Source organism: Protopterus annectens, chromosome 2.part1 (genome assembly GCF_019279795.1).
Source record: "Protopterus annectens isolate FY-2018-M chromosome 2.part1, PAN1.0, whole genome shotgun sequence".
Taxonomy (NCBI): Eukaryota; Metazoa; Chordata; order Ceratodontiformes; family Protopteridae; genus Protopterus; species Protopterus annectens.
Window position 1 is genome coordinate 1,708,406,233 of NC_056729.1, and position 26,361 is coordinate 1,708,432,593.

Below are 26,361 nucleotides of genomic sequence, written 5' to 3' on the forward strand. Positions count from 1 at the left end.
GAAGAGGTGAAGGAGGGTAGGGGGTATGCTTAGGTAGCTTAAGCATATAGAGTAAAGAGGCTTTAGTTGGTAATAGTTTGGTATTATAGGAAAGGTTAGAGAAAGGATCAGAGAGATTGTAGAGGTTAGCCTGGAGAGAAGGGGAAGGATAGTTGGACTGGAGTAGGTTGGAGAGTACAGTTGCAAATCCTATTTAGATAAAGGCGAGAATGGAGTTGGGTTTTGATTTGTGTAAATGCATGCAGGTTAACATGGGTGGTTAGGGATTCTGAGGAACAGGTGCTCCAGTCTATGTTAAAATCTCCGAGTAGTAAGGTTTCTTGGGGGTAGTTACATGATAGCCAGTGAAGGGTATCTTCGAGTGTAGATATATTATTTCCTGGGGGAGTGTACACACAGATGATATTAATGCATTTATTTTTATTAAGTTGCAATTTGGTGGCAAGAATATCTGAGTTATAAGTTTGAGGTGGTTGTATAGCTTCAATGGTGACGTTTAACACAGATTCATATAGAGCAGCTACCCCACCCCCCTTTCTAGAAGCATGATCCATAATAAATTGTTACCACCCGGGTATGTTATACCCGGGTGGTAACACTTTATTATCTGTGGTGTTTGGTTTTAACCAGGTTTTGGATAAACAGAGTATCTCAGGGGAGTGGACAGCCAGGAGTACATGTAGTTCATGTATCTTGTTGTTTATATTTCTAATATTTTGTTTCTGAAGATATGTGAAGCTTTTCTCCCCGGGCATCTGCTGAAAAGGGGCTTTGCATAGCCGAGTCAAATGTTCCTGGTAAACAAATGCAACAAATAAACTTTCTTTACTCAGGTAGTGCGCTGATCTCAACTGATCATTTTCAAACAAAACCCCGACTGACAACTTCACAGTGGATCCAAATTCAAAACAATAGACATATAAAGATACAATAAAATAAAGACAATCAGTAGTGTACATTTGCAGATAATACAGTTTTACAGATGAAAGACTGTAAGATAACACATAGGCAAAATGCTTCTAAAGCATCAGAGCAACTTATTGAAGGAGTTTGTAATTTAAACAGGCACTTGGGCTGATAGCCTAGCACCGACCTATGAACCTATGAACCTAACAATGACTAAAGAGCAACGGCAGCAGTAACAGGGCTGAACACCAACAACGGCAACAAAATGTTAGCTCCTTCATCCTTTTTTAATCAAACGGAACCTCTTCAGAAAATACCCAGTAAAGTTTGCAATTTACAGTATGCACACTATATATATTGTTCCTGCTTCAGTTAACTCATGAGGCATGGAAGTAGGAGGGAAGACCCGTTAGAAGCACATGCATTGAGTCGGTTCAGTTTACAGTTTTCGGTTGAGATATTAAATTGAGGTAGCAGGTGAGCTCCCTACAGTGTAGGCAGGGAGCCATGTCAGAGATTAAGACCTGTAGTGGACAATAACACTTAGTGCAATGGAGTCTGGCTGTGGATGTGGGGAGTGTAGGAATGTTACATGAGTAACTTAAGAGGTTGTTTTTTTAATTAGTTTGGAGGATAGTGGGAAGAATGGTTCGAGACTGAGTAGTTTAAAGAGTCGAGATCCAAGCAGTTGGTAGGTTTGTTGCTTTATAGGCAGCTGCTTAGCTTTTGATAGGATGAGACAGTGGTGTTCCTCAGGAGAAGAACTATTGATAAAGAAGCAGATTTTGCTGTAAATGGTTTGTAATGCACCTTGTGTGTTTTGGGGAATGTAGCAGCAATGTGTGGGTGACCGTCATGCTGGGAGATCAGGATTTTCTTTTCTGTAGCTGGTCTTGCAGGGAGTAATAGGTAAGATGAGAATTAAAAACATTAAAGACTGATTCTTACATAATTCAATGTTTCAAGCACTGGTTAGGCAACAGAGACAAGTAAGGGGAGGGGGGGATCAGCTGTAAAACCTGATGGGATTTGGAGGCTGAGTCCAAGGCTCTGTCCTATAGCGACATCTTTTCAAACTATTTTTTTTTCTCAGATATAAAAATGGGAAATGTGCTATGACCAAATATGCTGGCAGCTGCAAACTGAGTAACATAATCAGTTCAGAAAAAGATGACTCAGGTTTTCAAAAATGCTCTACAAAAATAACACACCTGGCACTTGCATTTAATGTCATTAAATGTAGCATCATGAGACTTGTCAAAAAGGACATAAATTACAGTTACTGAAAAAAAGTTCAAATCATGTTAACATTTGGGCCATGATATTCGTACACATAGTGTGCAGTTGCATATGTGCAGTATGTACACTGTACTTAATATATCACCATTCACTACCATAATTCAAAGATACGGATTGTGGCAGTGAAGAGCAGCAATCAGAAGCTGGTTGGTTTCTATGAATGATGTAAAAGTGCGTATAGTACACAGTGATGTACGGTGCACAATGGTACTCCCGATGGGGAGTGTGCTGTGTAATGTGACAGCACTACATAGTGCAGCTAGGAACAGTAACATAGTAAAGTTACATGGCAATGTATATTATGCCTTACTAAGTTCCCAGTGACACTGTGCTCTGCCTTCAAGTCTATGAGTGAATCATAAAAATGATTCAGTCCTTACACATGATGGCAGAGCTAGGGGCATTAACATAACATGGTAGGGCATGATGGCAGAGCTAGAGGCATTAAAATGGTAAGGCATGATGGCAGAGCTAGGGGAATTAACATGGCATGGTAAGGCATGATGTCAGAGCTAGAGGCATTAACATACCGTGGTAAGGTATGATGGCAGAGCTAGGGGCATTAACATGGTAAGGCATGATGGCAGAGCTAGGGGCATTAACATAACATGGTAAGGCATGATGGCAGAGCTAGGGGCATTAACATACCGTGGTAAGGCATAATGGCAGAGCTAGGGGCATTAACATGGGAAGACATGATGGCAGAGCTAGGAGCATTAACATACCATGGTAAGGCATGATGGCAGAGCTAGGGGCATTAACATGGTAAGGCATGATGGCAGAGCTAGGGGCATTAACATATCGCAGTAAGGCATGATGGCAGAGCTAGGGGCATGACATGGTAAGGCATGATGGCAGAGCTAGGGGCATATACATACCATGGTAAGGCATGATGGCAGAGCTAGGGATATTAACATACCATGGTAAAGCATGATGGCAGAGCTAGGGGCATTAACATGGTAAGGCATGATGGCAGAGCTAGGGGCATTAACGTACCATGGTAAGGCATGATGGCAGAGCTAGGGGCATTAACATAACATGGTAATGCATGATGGCAGAGCTAGGGGCATATACATACCATGGTAAGGCATGATGGCAAAGCTAGGGATATTAACATACCATGGTAAAGCATGATGGCAGAGCTAGGGGCATTAACTTGCCATGGTAAGGCATGATGGCAGAGCTAGGGGCATTAACATACCATGGTAAGGCATGATGGCAGAGCTAGGCTCATTAACATACCATGGCAAGGCATGATGGCAGAGCTAGGGGCATTAACATACCATGGTAAAACATGACAGCAGAGCTAGGGCATTATCGTACCATGGTAAGGCATGATGGCAGAGCTAGGGGCATTAACATCACATGGTAAGGCATGATGGCAGAGCTAGGGGCATATACGTACCATGGTAAGGCATGATGGCAGAGCTAGGAACATTAACATACCATGGTAAAGCATGATGGCAGAGCTAGGGGCATTAACTTACCATGGTAAGGCATGATGGAAGAGCTAGGGGCATTAACATACCATGGTAAGGCATGATGGCAGAGCTAGGAGCATTAACATACTGTGGTAAGGCATGATGGCAGAGCTAGGGGCATTAACATGGTAAGGCATGATGGCAGAACAAGGGGCATTAACATACCGTGGTAAGGCATGATGGAAGAGCTACAGGCATTAACATACCATGCTAAGGCATGATGGCACAGCTAGGGTCATTAACATAACATGGGAAGGCATGATGGCAAAGCTAGGGGCATTTACATGGTAAGGCATGATGGCACAGCTAGGGGCATTAACATACCATGGTAAGACACGGCAAAGCTAGGGGCATTAACATACTGTGGTAAGGCATGATGGCAGAGCCAGGGGCATTAACTTGGTAAGGCATGATGGCAGAGCTAGGAGCATTAACATACCATGGTAAGGCATGATGGCAGAGCTAGGGGCATTAACATGGTAAGGCATGATGGCAGAGCTAGGGGCATTAACATATCGTGGTAAGGCATGATGACAGAGCTAGGGGCATAACATGGTAAGGCGTGATGGCAGAGCTAGGGGCATATACATACCATGGTAAGGCATGATGGCAGAGCTAGAGATATTAACATACCATGGGAAAGCATGATGGCAGAGCTAGGGGCATTAACTTGCCATGGTAAGGCATGATGGCAGAGCTAGGGGCATTAACATAACATGGTAAGGCATGATGGCAGAGCTAGGGGCATTAACATACCATGGTAAGGCATGATGGCAGAGCCAGGGGCATTAACTTGGTAAGGCATGATGGCAGAGCTAGGGGCATTAACATACCATGGTAAAGCATGATGGCAGAGCTAGGGGCATTAACATGGTAAGGCATGATGGCAGAGCTAGGGGCATTAACATATCGCAGTAAGGCATGATGGTAGAGCTAGGGGCATAACATGGTAAGGCATGATGGCACAGCTTGGGGCATATACATACCATGGTAAGGCATGATGGCAGAGCTAGGGATATTAACATACCATGGTAAAGCATGATGGCAGAGCTAGGGGCATTAACTTGCCATGGTAAGGCATGATGGCAGAGCTAGGGGCATTAACATACCATGGTAAGGCATGATGGCAGAGCTAGGCTCATTAACATACTGTGGTAAGGCATGATGGCAGAGCTAGGGGCATTAACATGGTAAGGCATGATGGCAGAGCTAGGGGCATTAAGATACCATGGTAAGGCATGATGGCAGAGCTAGGGGCATTAACATACCATGGTAAAACATGACGGTAGAGCTAGGGCATTAACGTACCATGGTAAGGCATGATGGCAGAGCTAGGGGCATTATCATCACATGGTAAGGCATGATGGCAGAGCTAGGGGCATATACATACCATGGTAAGGCATGATGGCAGAGCTAGGAACATTAAGATACCACGGTAAAGCATGATGGCAGAGCTAGGGGCATTAACTTTCCATGGTAAGGCATGATGGCAGAGCTAGGAGCATTAACATACTGTGATAAGGCATGATGTCAGAGCTAGGGCATTAACATGGTAAGGCATGATGGCAGAGCAAGGGGCATTAACATACCATGGTAAGACATGGTGGCAAAGCTAGGGGCATTAACATACTGTGGTAAGGCATGATGGCACACCTAGGGGCATTAACATAACGTGGTTGTGAGAGGAACAGGTGCTATCAGCAGCATCACTATGGGGGAAGGTGGGGAAGACTGTGTTGTGGCAGCAGGTGTTCTGTATCACTACGAATGCCAGTGCTGGAATTTATTTTTTCTTACTCTGCAGAAAAGTTGTTTTTACTGCAGCACTGGTATGTTGAGGGGAGACAGAGGAGATAGATTGCTGCATTGTCAAGTATAAGACCATGTGAAAGTATGCTATTGGAGTCCTGTATGTTCCCCCATTGTGACCATTCATCTTTGTGAACTGCATACAGTTGGAGGGTAATTTGCATGAGTACACCACACAGAGAGTTCTACGGCCCCACACTAAGGTAAGACTTCTTAAAATGTCTTACTCCACTCTATACCCTTTTTTATGAATTGGTATGCTGTCCTACTGTGTGACAACCCTGTTCCATGGCCTACAACATCTACAGATTAGACCCATCTTCATTATAGTTCTAGATGTTGCTGAGGTCAGAAAAGCATATTCTGAACCTGTCTGATTCTGCTGAGCATGTCTAGACACTCAGGACCAGTGTACCACTTTGTATATTACTGGTCCAACCAGTTAATATAGCACTGCTTTCTGTAGCTTTTGAGTTGAACCCTAAAGCAACTATGAAAGATGTGACTCATTACTGGAAAATAATAACGGGTTTGAAAAACTTGAACTACTCTGATACTCTGATAGTCTGATACTCTGATACTCTGAAAAACTTCAGAAAGTCTTAGCAGTCCTATTTTCTTTCTTATGGGTTACTTATTAGTGACATCTGCCTGGTCTACAAAATAATGTCTGATCTGATTCTGTTTAAAAGTCTGTGCCCGGAATGCAATGATGGGACAGCTAACATCAGATGAGGGACCTAAAGCTAAAAAAAAAATCATCTTCCAAGATTATCAAAACGCCCCCTCTCTCTGGATGAAAAGTTTATTGAACCATCTGAATTATTATATACCTTGCACATACCCAAACCTAGGATACTTGAACTCAGAGAATAATCTCTAAGAGAAGAAGCTGTAACCTTGTTTAGTCCCCGAAATATCCCTGCATGCACATATACAGATTCCAGCAATCCAGGCTCCATAATATGAAAGCAACTCAGGGTTATCTCTTGATTTGCTTAGCATCACTCTTGGGGTGCACGTGGAATTAGTATCACTCTTGGGGTGCACGTGGAATTGGTATCACTCTTGTGGAGCACATGGATTAGTATCACTCTTTTGGAGCACATGGATTAGTATCACTCTTGTGGTGTATGTGGGGTTAGTATCACTCTTGTAGTGCATGTGGGATTAGTATCACTCTTGTGACACACGGGGTTAGTATCACTCTTGTGGCGCATATGGGATTAGTACCACTCTTGTGGCACATGTGGGATTATTATCACTTTTGTGACGCATGTGGGATTAGTATCACTCTTGTGGCGCATATCAGATTAGTACCACTCTTGTGGCACATGTGGGATTACTATCACTCTTGTGGCACATGTGGAATTAGTATCACTGTTGTGACAGGTGGGGTTAGTATCACTCTTGTGGCACATGTGGGATTAGTATAACTCTTGTGGTGCATTTGGGATTAGTTCCACTCTTGTGACACACACGAGTTTGAGACCTGATAGCTCAGGCTATTTCACAGTCTATCATTTAATACATAACATTAAGGCTATGAGTTGTTAACAGGTTGCTTCCTGTAGTTCAGGGTATGATTGTCTCAACATCCATTTGCCTTGTCAGTGGCTCTGGGACAGTTCAGAAATTGGGATCGACTCCTCAGGTTTGCTGGACTACCTTCACAGTAACCGTCATAGGACTTGGTTTTCCTTTAGACACATATCTCTCAGTGTCTTTGCTCAAGAATTTAGGACAAAGCTAAAAATAACTGAGGACAAAAACCTAAACTCAGGCAGAATTTTTAAATATTACAATAATTTACTTAAAAAGTTAATAGAATAAGGTTTTGCATCAACATGCATTATCTGAACAATTAGAAATAAGAAACTCTAATGTATGGCATTATTTACTGACTGTTAATAGTCAGTGATTTACCAGATATCAAAAATTGTATGGTGTACATGGTAAAAAAATTGACGTAAAATCTGGGATGTTGTGCTAAATTCTGGAAGTTGAGGGTTTTTTAGAAATTAGACAGAAAAGGATAGACTGAGTCCTTAAAAATGTAGGTGGGAAAATATATCTCATTCAGCAAGAAGAAAAATAATGCAAAAACAGGAGTGTTTATAACAATGTAGAACAAGATGTACAGAAATAATAAAGCAGGCTTTAAAGGTCCTGCAACTGCTCTAGAAAATTAGCTCTAAAGTGCAGTAATTATCATCACACCTCAGCTTTGCTGAGTTTATACCGCCTTACATCACCCTTTTCAGAGAATTTCTGGAAGCAACATTGGAAACCTGCTCACTTCACTGTTACCCTCTTGAAATCATGGTTAAATAATTACTTGTACTTTACAGCCCAGCCAGTACAAGCTTACTGAATATGCTGCATACTGTGGTCTGTTTCTGTATCAGTGATACCAAGATAAGAATTAAGATTGGAAACTGCAGGGCACAGGGCTTTGCTGCTGCACTCCACTCCTAAAGGTCCCAATCTGCACTTTAAATCTTGAACTGAATGCAAGGCTCAGTTCCAGAAATGGACAAGGTGCTCACCGCAAGTGAAATAATCTGTGTCTGTGCTTCTGTATGGCTAACTGCATTACATGTTAGCAAACATCCATTAAACTAGAACCCAAATAGTATGAAACAAGCTAGGAAAACAATGCAGTTGTATGTGAAAGCAAAATGTTTCCGGCAACCCGCAACACAACCCTTCTGAGATAGTGCATGTCACTTAACTGTTTAAATATGGACTGTTTAGGAAAATGATATCTCAAACAATGGACTGCAGCTACATTTGTCAAGAATGTAATAAAAACAATGTCACAGAATGCAGAGCTTTAAAAATGGAATACACCATACTGCATTAATCAGAATCAGCTGCTTTCACTGTAGTTAATACAGACCTTTTTTGGGTAAAAGAAATATAATGCCACTAACAGACCTGTCGGAGGAAGAGACCCCCTTGAAAGTGAATTAGACCTATCTAATGCAAGAAAAGAAAAATATTTAATGGGAGGTCAGAAAGGATCTAACTGTTTGAGTTAAAGTACAGGTTGCAGCCTCAGCTGTGACTCAGGTGACTGGGATTCAAGGAACCAACCCAGCACCTAAGGAGTCAACTGATATGGAAGGACCAAATGGTGGTTTCTTGGTATGAAGGACAATGAACGATAATTTTTTTCCACTACAGACTCATTTATTTATTTTAGTTATTTATTTAATTTACATTTGGTAGCGTTGTCGCCTCACAGTAAGACGTTGTCCTGTTCGATTCTCAGCTAAATCGTCTTCTGTGTGGAGACATGCGTGAATGGGCGTACCTTCGTTGAAGGTTGTACGTTAGAGCTGGCAACTCAGTACGTAAAAAATCTACTGCCAATCATTAGCGGACCAGAGTTCCGCTATGGCGACCCCTAACCGGGAAAAGCCGAAAGAAGAAGAAGAAGTTGACCTAGCTAGTCTAACTGGATATATGTCCATTTTCAGTACAGGCCCAGGGAGAAAAGCTCCACATAAAACAAAGCAGAATATTGCAACTACAGATACAGTTCACTTGTCAGACACAATAGTTGTATACAAGGTAACATTATAATTATGACAGATAACAAACAAATTAAAGCTTTTTTTTTTTGACCAAACACTAGTAGAAGAAAGAAAGTATTTAGAAGGATGTGATGAGCTTTTACTGCTCATTATTCCTTTGATGAGCACTAAAAAACTAGATTTATTCAGGCCCTGTCTGGACACTTGAAACTGTTTGACTTGTCACTTTGGCCACCTTTTTTCTGCAATGACCCAGTTTTCAAGTGTGACCTCCTGCCCTGTCTTATAAATTTCTGCTCCTAAGGGAAGAACTTATCTTGTTGCCCCATTGCAGCTACTTTTCAAAGCAAGCTCGAGCTGCTAGGGGTGTTTTAGACCTTCTTAATTTCCATTTTGGTGAGTCTTTGCAATACTTGTTGTATAGGTTTGATTTAGGATACTTTGGTCTGTTTTTGATAGTGTTAGGACTTTGTTGCTTGGTTGTATGGCCTACTAAAAACAAAAAGCCATTTTGTTTGAGTGAGTTCACTCTGTCTGGGTAGTTGGCAGGCTTTTGTTGTTGCTAACCACTATTGCTGTAAATTGACTGACAGCAGGCATGGATAAAGAGGTGAAGTTTTGTGGTTTCAAGAAATGTAAAGACTGTGGATGCAGAATCCCTATCTAAGACCCCCATGACATGTCTTTTGGGGAGAGAGATTTAGATGCTGACTGCGCCATCTCAAAAGCTTTATAACATTGTTAGAAGAAGTAAATTAGTCCTCAAAGGAACTCTTGAGATCTGAAGTGATGGAGAAGGAAAAAAAGAGATACTTGGACAAGGAGAAACCCAGTTTGATGGCAGTCCCCGCAGACAAAAGGAAGGAGAAAAGAAGGTCTGAAGACATTCTGTTTCCATTTTGGAAAACAAAATACCTGCAGCCAGTGTACCAAGGATTTCATCTCTCCACCCATCCTGGACTTCAGTAGAGACAACTGCTAGCTCCTCTTCTCCTCCTAAGCAGAAGACATTTTCAGTCCGGGCCATGCAGTAAAATATAGACCCCCTTCTCAGCTTCTTTTTATCACTCTTATGCAAAAAAGGATCTATGTACACCTAGATAAAAAGTCCTTGTGGCTGGTATATCATCCTTTCAGCCTGGCTTTTTCTCTCCTATCCTGGCATCTCATAAGGTAGGTAAAGCATTTTTAGAAAGAGTTTCTCACTCCAGTTCAGCCTTGGTTTACCTGCTCATCCTAGGGATTTAAACTTTATACCTCAGAGGTCGACTACGCCTCCATTTGAGCCAGGCAATTCCACTGAAATTAAATTTCTTGCTTAGAACACTTTCCTTCTGGTAGCCATTACCACAACAGAGTTTTAGTGCTTCATGTTCTATCTTCTAAACTTACTTACATTTCATTTCATCCACATAGAGTCACGCTTACAACTAATACTTTGTTTATGCCAGAAGTGGCTACTCAAATGAATCTGAATCAGTCCATTCACTTATTGGTATTACTTCCAAACTATTCTAATTACCAATCTTACTGCTTAGATGTACACAGATAACATTGTCTCCCTTTCTTTGCTAAAAATGTCAAAAAATATCTAAGGGAATCCATTTGGAGTGAATTGTTTGAGTTACTGTTACTCTTCTTGTGACAGGCCCCTGAGCACAAGGCTGATTGCAGACCCTATTAGTGATCAAACCACATCCACTGACTTTATACAAAATTTCCCTTAGGGAGATATTAATTTGGCTGCTTCATGGTCAACCTTACGAACATTTGTTAAGCATTACAATTTGAATATTCTGTCTAGGGTACAAGTTTCCTTTGGAGAGTCCATTCTAAATGGCTTACTTTCACAGGCTTCTCAAGGTCATCTGAGGTCTCTCTTCAACAGCTTCGAGTGTACGGACAGGACCAGGATAAATATGCAAGTTATGCTATTAACAGAATGTTACAATTATTTGGTCTCTGTCCAGAGATCGGAACAACCCACCCACCTTTCACAGTTCAAATTGTCACTTCTGAAGGAACATGTAGGAAACCTGGAGGCCTCCCCCCCATGATTCCTAATTATATGCAGTTGTAGTGCTACAATTTAGTCTATATAAATTGACTAAGTATCACCACTCGGTCTGGAGTCATTATCTTGGAACAGGGTGTTATGGGACAGGAGAGGAGGAAGCGTCATTGCTGAAAAATAGGGTGCCACAACAACGAGTCCAACAGTTTCCAGTGTCAAAACAGAGATCTGATAAGTACATGACTTATATTTCTGAATGCTCTGGTCCTTAGCTAAGCCTGCATGAAAACGGCGCAGTATAAGATGACAGCAGACACTCACTGGGGAAGACATTTGCATACAGCGTACAAGAAAAGCATTCTGGGGAGCAGTATCACAAATGAAAACTTTGTTAGCTACACATGATGGCTACCTGTTACTCAACTTTTGCTTCCCACTACTCAGGTAAGAAGTACCAGTGAAAGTCCTGGTACTGCCTTCATGCTAATTACTATATTGGGAGGCCCAGAGGGAATTAATGCCAGTATGAGGCGGCCACAGTGGTGCAGCGGTTAGCGTTGCCACCTCACAGCAAGAGGTTCTCTGGTTCGATTCTCGGCTGGGGTGCCTTCTGTGTGGAGTCTGCATGTCCTCCCTGTGGTCACGTGGGTTTCCTCCGGGTGCTCCGGTTTCCTCCCACATGCAGTAGGTGGATTGGACACTCTAAATTAGCCCTAGGTGTGAGTGTGTGCGTGTGTGTGCCTTCTGTGGAAGGTTGGGCACCGGGCTGGCAACTCGACACCGTAAAACTCTACTGCCAATCATGAGCGGACAGATGATCCACTGTGGCGACCCCTAACCGGGAAAAAGCCGAAAGAAGAAGAAGAAGATGACAGTACAATCAGGCTGATGGTAGCAATAAAATAATAAATGAATGAATGTAGAGCTGCAAGGGTAACATATAATGGTAACTCCAACTTCACTAATGACCTGTGCAATTAATGCCCAGTCTCCCTCCTTCCTTGCTCTAAAAATCACTTATGTTTATGCTTCCTGAACTCTGTATCCCTCTCTGTCCAATCAGTGTTCTAACAAAAAAACACTTCAAACACCTTGCCCAAGAGCTCAGTTAATATCTTGATAATGCTAATGAGTTGTCTACAAGTGCTATTCTTATTAACCTCAGCAAAGTGCTTGATCTGGGTGATTTAATTTCACTCCTTAGCAGACTGCCCCAAATGGGCTTTAGACCCTCCCTCTGCACTGAGAGCATTCACGTCAGACATTCTCAACATGTTTTGTGAAACACTGGGAGATCTTCATGCCTGCCCCTCAAGGTTCTGCTTTTGACTAGTTTTGATTGTTTTGTCCTATACATTAGCAAATTTCCTTAAAGTTGTAATTCTGCAGTACTCATCTGGATGGTTAATTAAATACTCTACTTTATCTCTGCTTTTATTTTTGGTACTTTTCCCCTCTGTACCTGCTAGCCCCTCCTACTGGTTTTGACACATTCGTTACTCCATTGAAGCAGCCACTTCAATGACTTCTCGTGGGGACAAGAGCTAATCAAAGCTGTTTTTGCCCACGCAACCATGTAGGTTTATTTATTTAATTGCAATTGTTTGTTTACCAGGAAAATCTGACCAGGCAAAACCAACTTTTCAGTGGAGGCCTGGGAAGAAAAGTTCCAATGAATGCACTTCACTTATATGGATGTTACAGTGTATGCTTATAGTCATAGACGGCCTTAGGCATAGGCCAACTAGGCGGCCGCCTATGGCGCCGGTCTAGCAGGGGCACTTTTCCAGTATTTATTTGGTGTATGTAGACCAGGATGGGGGCACTGAGGGTGTGGTGGGGGGCAACGTGGAACTCTTTTGCCTAGGGCACCAGTTTACCTAAGGCCGCTCCTGCTTATAGTACAAGTTAATCAAGAAGAGAAAATGTCATGTTAAGAGCAGGGATTAAAATACAATAAATGCTGCAAAATTTCTGGCAAAGGTCAGAAGCTGCAGAGTACTAATTTTAAAACACACAGAGATTGAGTAATTGAGATCAGAGCTATGTTATAAAGAGAGGTGAAGTTAAGGAAATTTATAGGAAAATGCAATATTGTCTTTAAATAGAAGCAATATAGGGGGGGGAAGATAAAGGTGTTTTCATGTGCTGTTGTAAGTGTGACTGGAAAGAGTGACGGGGATAGTTTATGTGTAGACTTCTTATTTGAGGGTAGTAAAATTGAGCATATGAAGAAGCCTGAAGGAATACAGGGAAGTATATCAGGTAGACATTAATCTAGAAATGAATGGGGGTGGAATGTATTGTTTGCCAAAGGTAGTATGATTTTTTGTGTTGTGCCCCTAACCCAACTTGCAAAAGCAGAAGTTTGCCAGCTTGTGCAAGGGTCTGCAGTGCCTCTCCGAGAGCATGTGTGCACTTCCATCCACATGGAATGAAGGCTATCACACACATGTTCTAATAGTGCAAAATCCACTGTGCTTTGTGTTCTCTGGCTCTGTTCCAAGTACATCCTAATATTGCAGCTGGCCAGACTATCCCCTCCCAGCATACTGACTGCCACCTTCCATTGCTAGCTGATTGCAGCTTGTCTGCCTCACAGTCAGAGCTTTACTTCTCTGCACCATGAAGCCAGCAAATGCAAAACTCAACTGTTTCTTACCCTACCTCTACCTGTGATAATTTTCAGTCAAAAACAGTACCCGTGAACCCGTACCATGTTGCTCTGCCCCCAGTCCTGACCTTTTATCCCCTCCACCTGCTGACCAAGGCCCCATTGACCCTCCCACCCCAACAGTCATCTAGTATTCTATTCATGCTTTCTTATTAAACCTCTTAGTAGGAGGGTTCACAACTGGGATTGGGAGTTCTGACTACTATCGTACATTATTTTTTTGATTTATACTCTACCTTTTATTCAAATACTCTCCCTGCCAGGGAGGGGTATTCAAATACTCCCCCAGCCAGGGAGGGGCATGTCCATCACCAATGTTCATAAACATACATGTTCCCATGCATGGTGAATGTAGATTAACATACGCATTCCCATGCATGGTGAATGCAGATAAACATACGTGTTCCTATGCAAGGTGAATGTAGATAAACATACAGGCTCCCATGCATGGTGAATGTGGATAAACATACATGCTCCCATGCACGGTGAATGTAGATAAACATACAGGCTCCCATGCATGGTGAATGTAGATAAACATACAGGCTCCCATGCATGGTGAATGTAGATTAACATAGAGGCTCCCATGCATGGTGAATGTAGATGGCCTCATCCCTACACTGATCACTGACCTGCAAGCTTCCCTTTTCCCAGCATCCCTACAGAACAATGTGGTACTGACATGTCCTTCACCCTCACCCTGAAAACAAGACACAGCCATCAGCTATTCAATTTTTCCATTCATTGACCATCACTGATCATCACCTCAGTACTCAGGCTGCTAATCCAATCAATTTTATGTCACTGTCAGTTTGGTCTCCTGAGACAATGACCTCATTTAAATATCATAAAGACACAACTGACACCGAGCTACCCATCTTCATTTATACTGAGGCCATTTCTCATAGCCACGTAATGTAAAATGGACTATTTTAGCCACGGGAAACACTATTTTACTCCCTCTGCTGATACAAGAAACTCAGTCGTTATTTTCATCCTTCCTCTTTCTGTTTTTTTTTTTTTTAATGGAGTTCCCTTGTTCTTGTTCTTTAAGAGCTCACTTTTGTCTCTCTGATCTTATCGCAACACATGCTCTTAACTGCTTCAGTTGCCTTCCTTTCACCAGTAAGCTTCATCTTTTCCTTTATGTTATTTACTTACATGCTTGCTTACTATTGTTGATTAGGCAAGTTTTTCTGGGCCAGTTGCCTATTTTTTCAGGAGACCCCCGAGCTGTTATTTATACTTACTAGAAATAATCATGCCAAAGAACTGGGGAAATTGTATTGCTCTTTTCAGTAACTGCTGTGGTGCTTACAAACTCAGGCAAATGGAACCTTGTTTTAACATCTTATGTGAAGGACAACATCTCAGAAATTCAGCATACCCCCTTTGAACTACAGCATCAGTAAACATTAGGGATTGGCATAGTCATTAAGGTATTTAATTCACAGAAAAAAGGTACAGTTTTTTATCCTTACCTCTGAGGGAAACTGGCTAATCTTAAAATGGCTTACAACGACAACTACTTTAGGACATACCTATGAACACAAATCTAGCCACCTGTAGTTGTGACAAAACCTACAACCTTTTGATCTTCCCACTAATGATGTGAGTGTGCCACCCACAGTCACCTTTCCAGTGCCTTTCTTCTCCTCTCCCATTTATTTTTACACTCTCACCCTCCCAGGCCTAGTCTCATTTTATATTACGTCCACCCTGCACCATCTATCATGCTGTCTCTTCCTTTGAAGTAACGAACTGCCACTGACACATTTATACTTCTGCCTGATCTGTTTTATTCCTATTACTTTGAGCATTTGCACCCACGAATGGGACTCACTGTCTTAGGCGGAAATTAAGTTAGAAAGCAAGTAAGTCTGTCAGATGTAAAAGATTCCACAATCAAAAAGTCCCAGGCCCATATAGAAAATTTAAATACATGGAAGGGGTCGGCATACATGTGCATAAGGTAGTCAAATATGTAGAAAACTTCCCCACAGGTGTGTGATGTGTACAAGATGAGTGTGTGCTTGTCTTATGACATACTTATCCCTGCAGCACAGACTGATCTACTCTGCACCCACTGAGTGCCACAGAACTGCTGCCACTACAGCGACAAAACAAGTATCAACGAAATGAGTTGACCCTTACCATTTTGGCAAAAACAGTGGTTAGAATAAACTATTTGGACTAATAGATAGGCATGTGTGTGTGTGTGTGTATGTGTGTGTGTGTGTGTGTGTCTGTGTGTGTGTGTGTGTGTGTGTGTGTGTGTTCAGGAGGATTAATAGTTTGTATGCATATGTGTGTGTGTGTGTATATATATATATATATATATATATATATATATATATATATACACACACACTATATATATATATATATATATATATATATATACACACACACACACACACACACACACACACACACACACACACACACACACACACAGTGTGTGTGCATGTATACATAAATATATATATATATATATATATATATATGTATGTGTGTGTGTGTATATTTATGTATGTGTGTGTATATATATACATATATATATATATATATATATATATATATATATATATATATATATACATTATATATATATATATATATATATATATATATATATATATATATATACACAGTGTAGGATTAGAGTTGCAGAACTTCTGATATACTAAAACAGAAATTGGAGTAAGTAAACAATATGCTACAAATCTGCAATAGGGTTTGCATTTAATTTTGTACCACTGACAAAGGCATTGGCTTGAAAAGATGTTTACTGTATATGAAAACAGAAATACCAAAGGGAAGCAAATTCAGAAATCAGGGCTCCAGCTCACCTTGGTTCGGTAAAGCTAAAATGGGATGGCCATTTCACTCAAATTAGAAATATTCTTCATCTAGGTCTTTCATTCCAGATAAATATAGGATGATGGTTAGTGTACTTACAAAAAGGAGACATTGATTACCCCTCTCAGATGACAAAGTCTTCAGAAAGGACAGTGTTGCCTCATGCGTAGATATTCACTGCAGATCAAAAGGTGAATCAATACCCTTACCTGTGATCCTTCATGCTGAGGTCCAAACTCTGATCCTGCAAGGAATGCTGGGATGTCAAGTTCCCATCTTCAGAAGGCTCCTGTTTCACTTGAACTGGATTGATCCGGCCTGATGAGATTTGTGGCCCATTCCCTGTGGAATACAAGATAAAAATAAAACTCTGATTGGTCAGTAGCTATTTTCATTGACATTATTGGTTCTGACTACTGACCAAGAGTGTGATACTCAGAGTGGTAATTATTGCAAAATTATGTCAAAGGCTTCTAGGCTACCAGACCTTTAAATGGCTGGTGCTGGAAGAGAGAATGAGGAGAGAGCACTTCATTTTCAGCAGTGCCTGTCACACCTAATTTGTTGTACTGCATCTTATGAATTTATTAAAAACTGTGTTAATGCTGAGGAAATGTGGCAGATTCATAGTAGTCAATGTGCTTCATGCTGTTGAATATTATGGTTGCCATGGCAGTGGAGCAGTCTTTTATTGGGCATGTCCAAAAAAGAACATCTGCTATATCAGTCATATCAAACCTGACAACCAATCAGATCAGTTCAAACTGCGTGACCTTTCCCATCACAGTGCCTCTGAAATGTATTTACAGGTGTACTGTGAAGCAGGAATAAAGGAATATAATAAAGAGCTGACAGAAATATATTCACCTAGATTTTTCTAAAATCCCCAAGTGACTGAAATATTAATTTGCCCTCTAGCAATACGGATAAGACTGTGCTGCTTTATGGACAGTAAGTGCCATTTTATTAAAACATAAAATAAAGCAGTTCTAAAATTATTTCCCGGAATTGTAAACATAAAGGTCTGACATTTTTTTTCAGGCTAACAAAATAGGGCATAGATATTGACAAGGCACTGTATTGCTTTGCTTATGTATGTTAGTGTGTCCATCTGTCTATACATGTGTGTGCCCTGTTGGTGGGCATTGGACAAAATTCGGTGTCAGTGCAGGCACATCTAAAGAGAATGAAGTTATTTGGACAGAACTTCATAGGGAAGTAGTAGGCAATCAGTTGGCAGACCACTCTAAATCTAGCCAATAACACTTACTCAGTATCCCTGCATTCCACTCCTCAAGATGTACATTTCAGCATACTGTTGTTAGCTTTTACCTCTGCTTTCTCACTTTGGTCCTGGCAAATCATTTTAAGTGTGAAACTTACTCTCAGGCCAGTTTAATTTATTTTACATTTGTTGACCGGGCTAGTCTAACTGGATATATGTCCATTTTCAGTAGAGGCCCGGGGATAAAAGCTCCAAGCATGAACAGTAAAACAAAGTTAACAATATATAACAATAATATAACAAAGACATGTAAAAAAAAAAAAACAGTACAGTGGTAACATTGGTTAAAAGCAAAAATATAGTGATGTAATTATAGAATATAGACATTATGCTAAAAGTTACATTAAGTAGAACAAGACAGGTGTACTAAACATAAAGTGGGTATGAGCACAACAGAGTAAAGTCCTTATGATTTATCCTCTTACTATGAAAAAAAGAAGCATGATTAGGAGGCCTAAGTTAGAGGGGTGGGGAAAAGGGTATGAGTAGGAGGGGAAATAGATTTCAGTCTGGGTTAGCACAGGGGCAACGCCACTGAGTTTTAAGATGTTCTTTAATATGTTTTTTGAATAGAGAAGTAGAAGCTAGGATAGATAGTTCAGGAGGGAGCTGATTCCAGTTTTTACCTGTAGTGTTTGAGAAAAGTTAGTCACCAGCTTTGTTGTTAGATTTAATCGAGGAGACCAGGAGTTTATTAGCAGAACGTAGTGTAGCTAGATTTTTATATGGTGAAATCAGATTAGTGAGGATAGGGGTATTATTGGGGTGGTATAGGATCTTTTGAGTGGTAAGTAACTGTTGACAGAGTATGTGGTTCTGCAATTCTAGCCATCCTAGTTGTTTGAGGTTAAGACCGTGGTGAGTTTTAAAGGGAGTACATGTAATGAATCTAGCTATGCTATTATAACAGGTAGAAAGTTTGGATATGTTGTTTTTTGATAGGTTAGTATATATAGCAGAGGCATAGAAAAGGGTAGAAATGAGGTGGGTCTGGGCAATAGTTTTCCTGGCTTTGGGGGTAAGGAAGGGTTTGATTCTATAGAGAGTACCAAGTTTTTTGTTAACAGATTTTATGGTGGCGTTAATATGGTCATCATAGTTAAGACGATTGTCAATTGTAACACCTAGTAGGTGGGTGGTAGTATCTGGGGTTATGTTAGTAGCATTGTTAGAGGTTATAGAGAAGAATGGTGTGGATGATTTTTTGAGTTGGAGTAAAAAGCAGTAGTTTTGTTTTTTTGGGATTAAGGAGGAGGCAATGTTTCATAAACCAGTTTTCAACATTTTGGAACACAGTTTGGGTGAGGGACTGAAGGGAGGCTATGTTCTTAGCAGTACAGATTAAGTTTGAGTCATCTGCATATTGAATGCAGGTGGCTTGAGGTATGTTCATGTGGAGGTCGTTAATAAATAAGGAAAAAAGAAGGGGACCTAAGATAGAGCCTTGTGAGACTCCAATATTTACTAGGAGTAATGAAGACAGATTGTTATCCCAAAGCACTGCTTGCTGTCTGTTTTGAAGATAACACCTAAACCATTGTAATGCTTGTGGATCAAGAGAATAGGACTTTAGTTTGTCTAGAAGTAAGTTATGGTTAACCATATCAAAGGCTTTTGACAGGTCAATAAATAGTGCAGAGGAAAAGGAGTCATTGTTACGATTTTTATTTATAGAGTCAGTGAAGGATAAAAGGGCAGTCGTTGTGCTATGGAATGGTCTGAAGCCATGTTGGCAGTTGGCTAGTAGGTTATTTTGTAGAAGGTGGTTGAGTAGTTGTTTATGAATACATTTTTCCATTATCTTAGCTAATGGGGAGAGTAAGGCAATGGGGCGAAAATTCGAAAGCTCAATAGAAGATCCACCTTTATGTAGAGGGATGATGTGAGATACTTTCCATATGGTAGGGATTTTGCCTTCAGAGATAGTTCTGTTAATAAGTATAGATATGGGGTAGTGTATAGCTTTTGCGGCAATTTGTAGGTATTTGGATGGGAGTCGGTCCGCAGATGGGGTGCAAGGTTTCAGTTTTCTAAGCAGTTTATAAATAAGAGATGTAGGAATAGGTTGTATATGAAAGGTAGGAGACAACATTGTGGAGGTATTTGGTGGGGAAGCAGTAGATGGAGGTAAAGAATTGGCTAGGGTTTGAATGGCTTTTGTAAAGTATTTATTAAAGGCATCAGGGATCTGGTTGAAATTATTATGGTTGAAACCTAATGGGGCAGGAGTAGTTGAGTGTCCTGGCTGAAGAAGTTTGTTTATCCCTGACCAAAATTTTTGTGGTGTTTGTTGACTGGTTTGTTGGAGGTGGAGGTAGAAGTATTTTTTGTCTCTAATAGTATCCTTCTTGGTGGCATTTCTTAACTGTTTAAAGAGAGGTGATCAGATGGACATTTGGTAGCTCTCCATTTAGCCCATATTTTGTTTCTGAGGAGCATCTTCTGCTTAGTTTGTTTTGTTAGCCATGGGGCAGATTTGGATCTTATTCTAGTAGAGTGATAAGGTGCGTGGTAGTCTAGGATTTTAAGAAAGTTAGTGTTGAAGTAGGTCACAGCCTCATCAAGTTCAAGATGGGTCAGTGGTGACCAGTCACATGCTTGCAATTCATTCAGGAAACTATCAGGATTAAAGAATTTCTTTGAGTGGGAAGTTTTGAGTTTATGAGTAGTTGGGATATGAAATTTTTGTCTAATAATGTAAGTAAGCATATGGTCACTAATATTGTCGGGAAGGGTTCCTGGAGTATAATTGCTAGGGTGGTTATTAATAAGGATCCAGTCAAGAGCAGATTGTTTCTTGTTAGGTTTGTGGATTCTAGTAGGAGTGGTTATTAATTGAGAGAATCCATAGAGATTTATGTGGTTAGTAGGGTTCTGAAAACTACAGGTTAACCAGTCAGTGTTGAAGTCACCCAGTACAATGGTTTCCTGGGGTAGTTGGGTAGAGAGGAAATTAAGTAAGTTTTCAAGAGTATTAGTATTGTTACCAGGGGGGAAGATACAAGCAAATTAGGTTTCTTCTTCTTCTTCTGTGGGGGTCAGAACAGTCGTCCCATCCACATTGCACTGCACTTCAAAACTATTTTTATCGAAGTGCATGTACTTACACTTAATCTAGTGCTGTAACTTACCTAACATTTCACTTTTCACTCCATAACCTTCAGGAGCTCCTGCCCAAACTGTCTCCGACTCATTCACACCTAGTCTCCATCTCACTTGTGCTATCTTTCATGAGTAACATTAAAGAGCAGGGGCTTTAGAACTGACCTGTAAGACACAGAGAGGGTAACGTCCTCTTCTACTACTTCACACCCAAATGCTACCCCTCTGTTTTGCACCGTTGATTACTTTTTTCAATGTGATTTTATTATTTATTTATTTTATTATTTTGCTTATTTGCATTTGTTTACCAGAAGGTCTACTGGGCCAAAGTGAGCCCATTTTCAGTAGAAGCCCATGGAGAAAAGCTCCAAAAACAAACAAACTTTATAAAGCTATAGAATCAAAACAAAATCAAGCAATATTTGCCTCCACACCTGTGAATAATCATTGGAGAGCAAGAGGCATCACTGAGACAGCCATGGAGACTGTTTTCTACCTTATATATGCATCTTCCCTCAGAAGGCCCACAAATCATGGTGCCCCCCCCCCCATTGTCTCAACAGCCTTAGGGTTTGGATTCGCCTCCCCAAAACAGGGTATTTAATATTCAAGGGAGGACCTTAATTGTCCTCAGGCCAGCAAACTACCCAGAAGCACCACTCCCTCTAAACTACTCTCAACTACATCACTAATGATGCAGAGGTCAGGATGCACTTGCTAGCCATAACCGTACCCTTGGTGTTGCCATATGCACTTGCATCACAGGAAGGTCATCCTATGCTTTTCCTTCTGACACACTCTTCCCCAAACACACACCCTACAAAAGCTACTAAAATCAGCTTGGTGATGCTTAGCCCATGGTCATGGGACACTGCACTAATTGTTGTGTGCCTATCCACTAACAGGTACCACCAATGCAGTGGACTGAACTACTTCTTTCCTTTCAGACTCAGGGTTAGCAGGAGTCAGTTGCTCACTTTTACCTACACACTTGTCCTCCTCCAATGTGCAGACTGCTACTTAATTTCAGGTTCTCTTGGTGATACTCAGGATTTTCTCTCTCTCCACCATAGGGCTAACCCCACTGATGAGTTTTTTTATTCTTATTTTATTCAGGCCTATTCATAATCCCCTAATCTTCTCCATCATCTTCTGTGTGGAAATGAGTTAAAGGCCTGACTAAAAATCTAAGCAAATAATACAGGTACCCCTTGATCCATTTTTGCAACAAATATAGACAGTTTCTCTTATGTGTTGTCTTCTACCAATCTGATGTTCACTTCAAACCCCACTTTCTAACAGAAAATTAACCAGGATACTTCTCAAGTTTTTTTCACTCCCTTGCCCTGGAGCAGATGTGAGTCCTACTTAATTATTTCCTTGGAACTTTTTGGACCGTCCCTTATTTGTTTGTTTCAGTTTGTTAACCAAGATAGCCTGACTGGACAAAGCCTGGTTTCAGCAGAAGCTTAGAAAAGACCATTCTAACATATGAAAAAGAGTTACAGGTTTATGATACATTTACTGTCGTATAGCAAAATTAGCAATGTACAAATAAGCAACATAACACTGTTTCTGAGGGAAAACAAGCAACAAACATCTCATACTCACACATTACAAAAAGAAGATATAAGCACATTATACATACGCTTAGAGAAAAAAAAACATTTATTTATACTTTGTTGACCAGGTTAGTCCCACTAGGCCAGTGGCATCTTTCAGGGGAGACCTGAGGTGGTATTCATACTGACTACTGGAAATTTGGCCAGGGCAATGGGGAACTTCCCCTATTCTTTTTGATAAATGCCATGGCATTCACCTCTGCTACTACCAATTCAAGCAAATGGGGCCTTGGTTTAATTTCTCAGCAAAGGACAGATGATTCTGACACTAGCCATAACTATCTAAATGATCATGAAGTACAATTTTAAAAAAGCAAGATTTGCACTACTCTTTAAGTATAAAACTCCATTTAAGTAATTAAAGTGATTATTTCCTGCATCCTGGGAATCCTTTTACTGGTGTGGATACTGTTTTTGGTTCAATATTCCATAAGTATGCCACTAGTTTATCATACAAGTGCAAGACCAGATGCCAGCAATACAATTTTGGACAGCATACTTGGACTTTATGTAGGTAAAAAGGATGCATGCATACAGATGGCTTGATAGTAAGACAGATATGGCTATTCCTATACAAGTATGGTCTGTAATGAATTATTACGCATGATAAAGATATCCTATTTTTTTTTTTTACCTATTGGCTGGATATGAAGGTTCACTATATGTATTATCACACGTTACTTACCAACTCACTGCCGCCTACTCCCCACTGTCCCAACTATACCCACTAACTCTCCCCTAGACTAAGTTGAAAAGCTTTCCCTTAAAATGTCAATGAACCTTATATGAACTTGTCTATATTCTGCTCCTTTGACAAACTGAGTAGTATTTTTAGTTTTTTCTTTCTTTTCTTATCTTTATTACATCTTCAAGATTATCTCTACTAAACATACTGTGTGAACAACAATCACATGTTACTACCTGCTATACTTTTAATTGTATGTCTAAACCACTATGCTTATGTAAATATCTTATGTATGGTATGTTAGTAATTGTTTCTGGAGCTTTTCTCCCTGAGCCTCCGCTGAAAATGGACAGCCCTGTCCAGTCGGACCTCCCCGGTAAACAAATGTAAAATAAATAAAATAATCGGACTTCCCCGGTAAACAAATGTAAAATAAATAAAATAAATAAAAATAGGTGTGTACTAACCTAATGACCACTGGGGCCTTTTTAAGTCTAGTCATTCATCCTAAATCTCAGAAAGTTCTGGTACCACTGCTTGGGAGATGAAACATTTATAAGCAGGGTCCTGGGAGATGAGCAGTTTACAAGCTGTCTATGCCCATTAGAGAGACAGGTACAAAACTATCGATAGATTTCCTGTTCCCCATCTAATTGTCCAACTTATACTTGAATTGGGTTGGGCAGGAACTCTGTTTCACATGGATGGGGAGCCTGATTCAGAGAAGGGATAGTCTCTGTGATACATACCTGCCTCTCCAGCAGGTTTTATTTATATCACAGGCAATGTTTAAGTCTTCAGAATAGATAATTATGGTACTGTTTGTTTCGCAGATATGTAGGAGGTACATCAAAGTGGGGTACAATGATATCATGCACGCCAGGCATAGATCTCCCCTCAACAGCCTGTAAGACACAATATAGGAATAGGGCTTTGACATGGTCTGCAAAGGACATGCTATTTATGCTCTGCATTCTTTTAATATGGAACCTCTGTGGACATTCTTGGATATTTCTGGTTAGATATATAACAACGGGGGATTGTACTCAATGATAGGCCTGATGAATGCCAGATACAGTGGAAAAATTACATTTTTGGACCTAGATGCTATAAATTTGTTTATAAGATGCACAACTAGAATGATTTCCTCACTATTGTACACAAATGATGGTCAAAGGCTAGATTACTGTCTACATGTGTCCCCAGGTCCCCAGCAAGTTAGAGTTATTAACTATCTTACAAATGAGATTTTTTTTTTTACTTTATTTATTTATTTTTTTATTTGTTTATACTTGTTGACTGGGTTAGTCTCACTAAGTCAATGGCCTCTTTTCACGGGAGACTGACTACGGGTAATTTAGCCTGGGCCTGGGGAACTTCCCTGCTATTTTCAGTAAGTGCCATGGGATCATTTACCTTCACTTGAAACCCCCAACTGGGGCAGATTGGGCTTCGATTTAACTTCTCACCTGAAGGATGGTGCACTCAGTACTGCAACACCCCACTTATGCTGCACTGCAGTGTCTATATTGGAAAAATCCAACAACCTGGTGTAGGAACCCACAGCCTTCCACAGCAAAGACGTGCACAAACCTGTTGCGCTACTGAGTGTAGATGAAAAGATGTTGAGCTGTTCTTTGTCAATGTTAATGATTAAATTACATTAGTTTTATTACTATTTATGTTTGGATGGAGGCCTCAGAATTCTAGCAATTACTCACATTCAGAAACCAAGTACTCTGGAGGTGAAAAGTCACGCTTTTCAATGCCCATAGCTACACAGAGGATAGCAGAATCAGCTGCACACTGTATTGCAGTTTGCAATGGTGGTGGTGTTCTCCTTCATAAAGATGACACCTGTACTTGGATGGTGGTGGTGGATAACAGACTATTAATCCATCTCAAACATGAAGTGTGAGCAATCAGACAGCTGCTAAAGCAAGAGCTGGAATTTTGGAATAGTCTCAATTTGCTAAGCATTGTAGTAGCAGGGTTGGGAGGGTGGCCTAATGGTTAAGGTGTTTGCCTTACAAACACAAGGTGCAGGGTTTGAGTCTCACAAGGGGTAATTGGTTAGGCTTAAAATGGCTCGCAAGGGCAGTTAGCTTAGTACTAACCTATAAACCTATGATAGTTAACTATATCAACGGTCTTTAACAGATGTTAAAGATCAGGCACTGGCTAGTATATGTTGGCTTATCTCAGTCCAAAAATGTTAAAAGAACTAAAGTAGGGCAGATTCTGTGCTATGTCGCATTCTAAAACTGGTGGGAAGAACATATTTGGTTTTGGCTAGTTATTGTATTCGATTTTGAATAACACACCTTCTGATGATTTTCAATACATGCTGGAGAAATGATATGGGTTGAAACTGTCATAACAGTTTGTGAAACTTTATGTATGAGCATCACTCTAGCTTCTTCCAAATAGGTAGGACGATATGAGATCACAAAGAGATAGGCTCAGCTTTGTGATTCGTCATGCTGCTGCACTGCCAGCTAGTCGAATGCACCCCCATATACCATGTCTGGTCTCCACTGTCTGGAGTGCAAGGGGTGCAGTGTGGACCATCACTTGGCTTACCTCAAATGACATAGCTCCTTGGGCACTTCTGTCTCCACTTGACCTGATGACTCCTAGGTCTACAGTATGTAGTGGGGAATGCAATGGCAGAAGATGCATGCCACCTCTCGACCTCCCACCAGGACTACAGTCTGTAGTGGGGAATGCAATGGCAGAAGATGCATGCCACCTCTCGACCTCCCACCAGGACTACAGTCTGTAGTGGGGAATGCAATGGCAGGAGATGCATGCCACCTCTCGACCTCCCACCAGGACAGGTGCACAGGCATTGCCTCTTCACTACTCTTCCTTCTTGACATGTCCTGCCAGCGCCCAGGGTGTCACTCAAACCCAGTTCATTTGGGCAGAAGTCAGGATTCCATCCCTCTCCTCCAGAGAAACAGACTATTTCAGAAATCTTATAATACTTTTTCAACTTCACATACCTTAGCAGTTTTTTACCTACATATATATATATACATATACACAGACTCTCTTTTCTCTTCACGGCCCTTAGTGAA

General features: G+C 40.7%; 1 protein-coding gene across 3 annotated transcripts in view; it reads right to left on the minus strand.

Moving 5' to 3' along the window:
* The window catches only part of CASZ1 (castor zinc finger 1), a 668,840-nt gene that overhangs the window by 115,926 nt on the left and 526,553 nt on the right, over window positions 1–26,361 (minus strand). For all 3 annotated transcript variants that reach the window (XM_044063158.1, XM_044063159.1, XM_044063157.1), the window contains one exon: window positions 16,794–16,926. In XM_044063158.1, coding sequence (XP_043919093.1) covers window positions 16,794–16,926 — 133 coding nt within the window. The remainder of the gene's footprint in view (window positions 1–16,793; window positions 16,927–26,361) is intronic.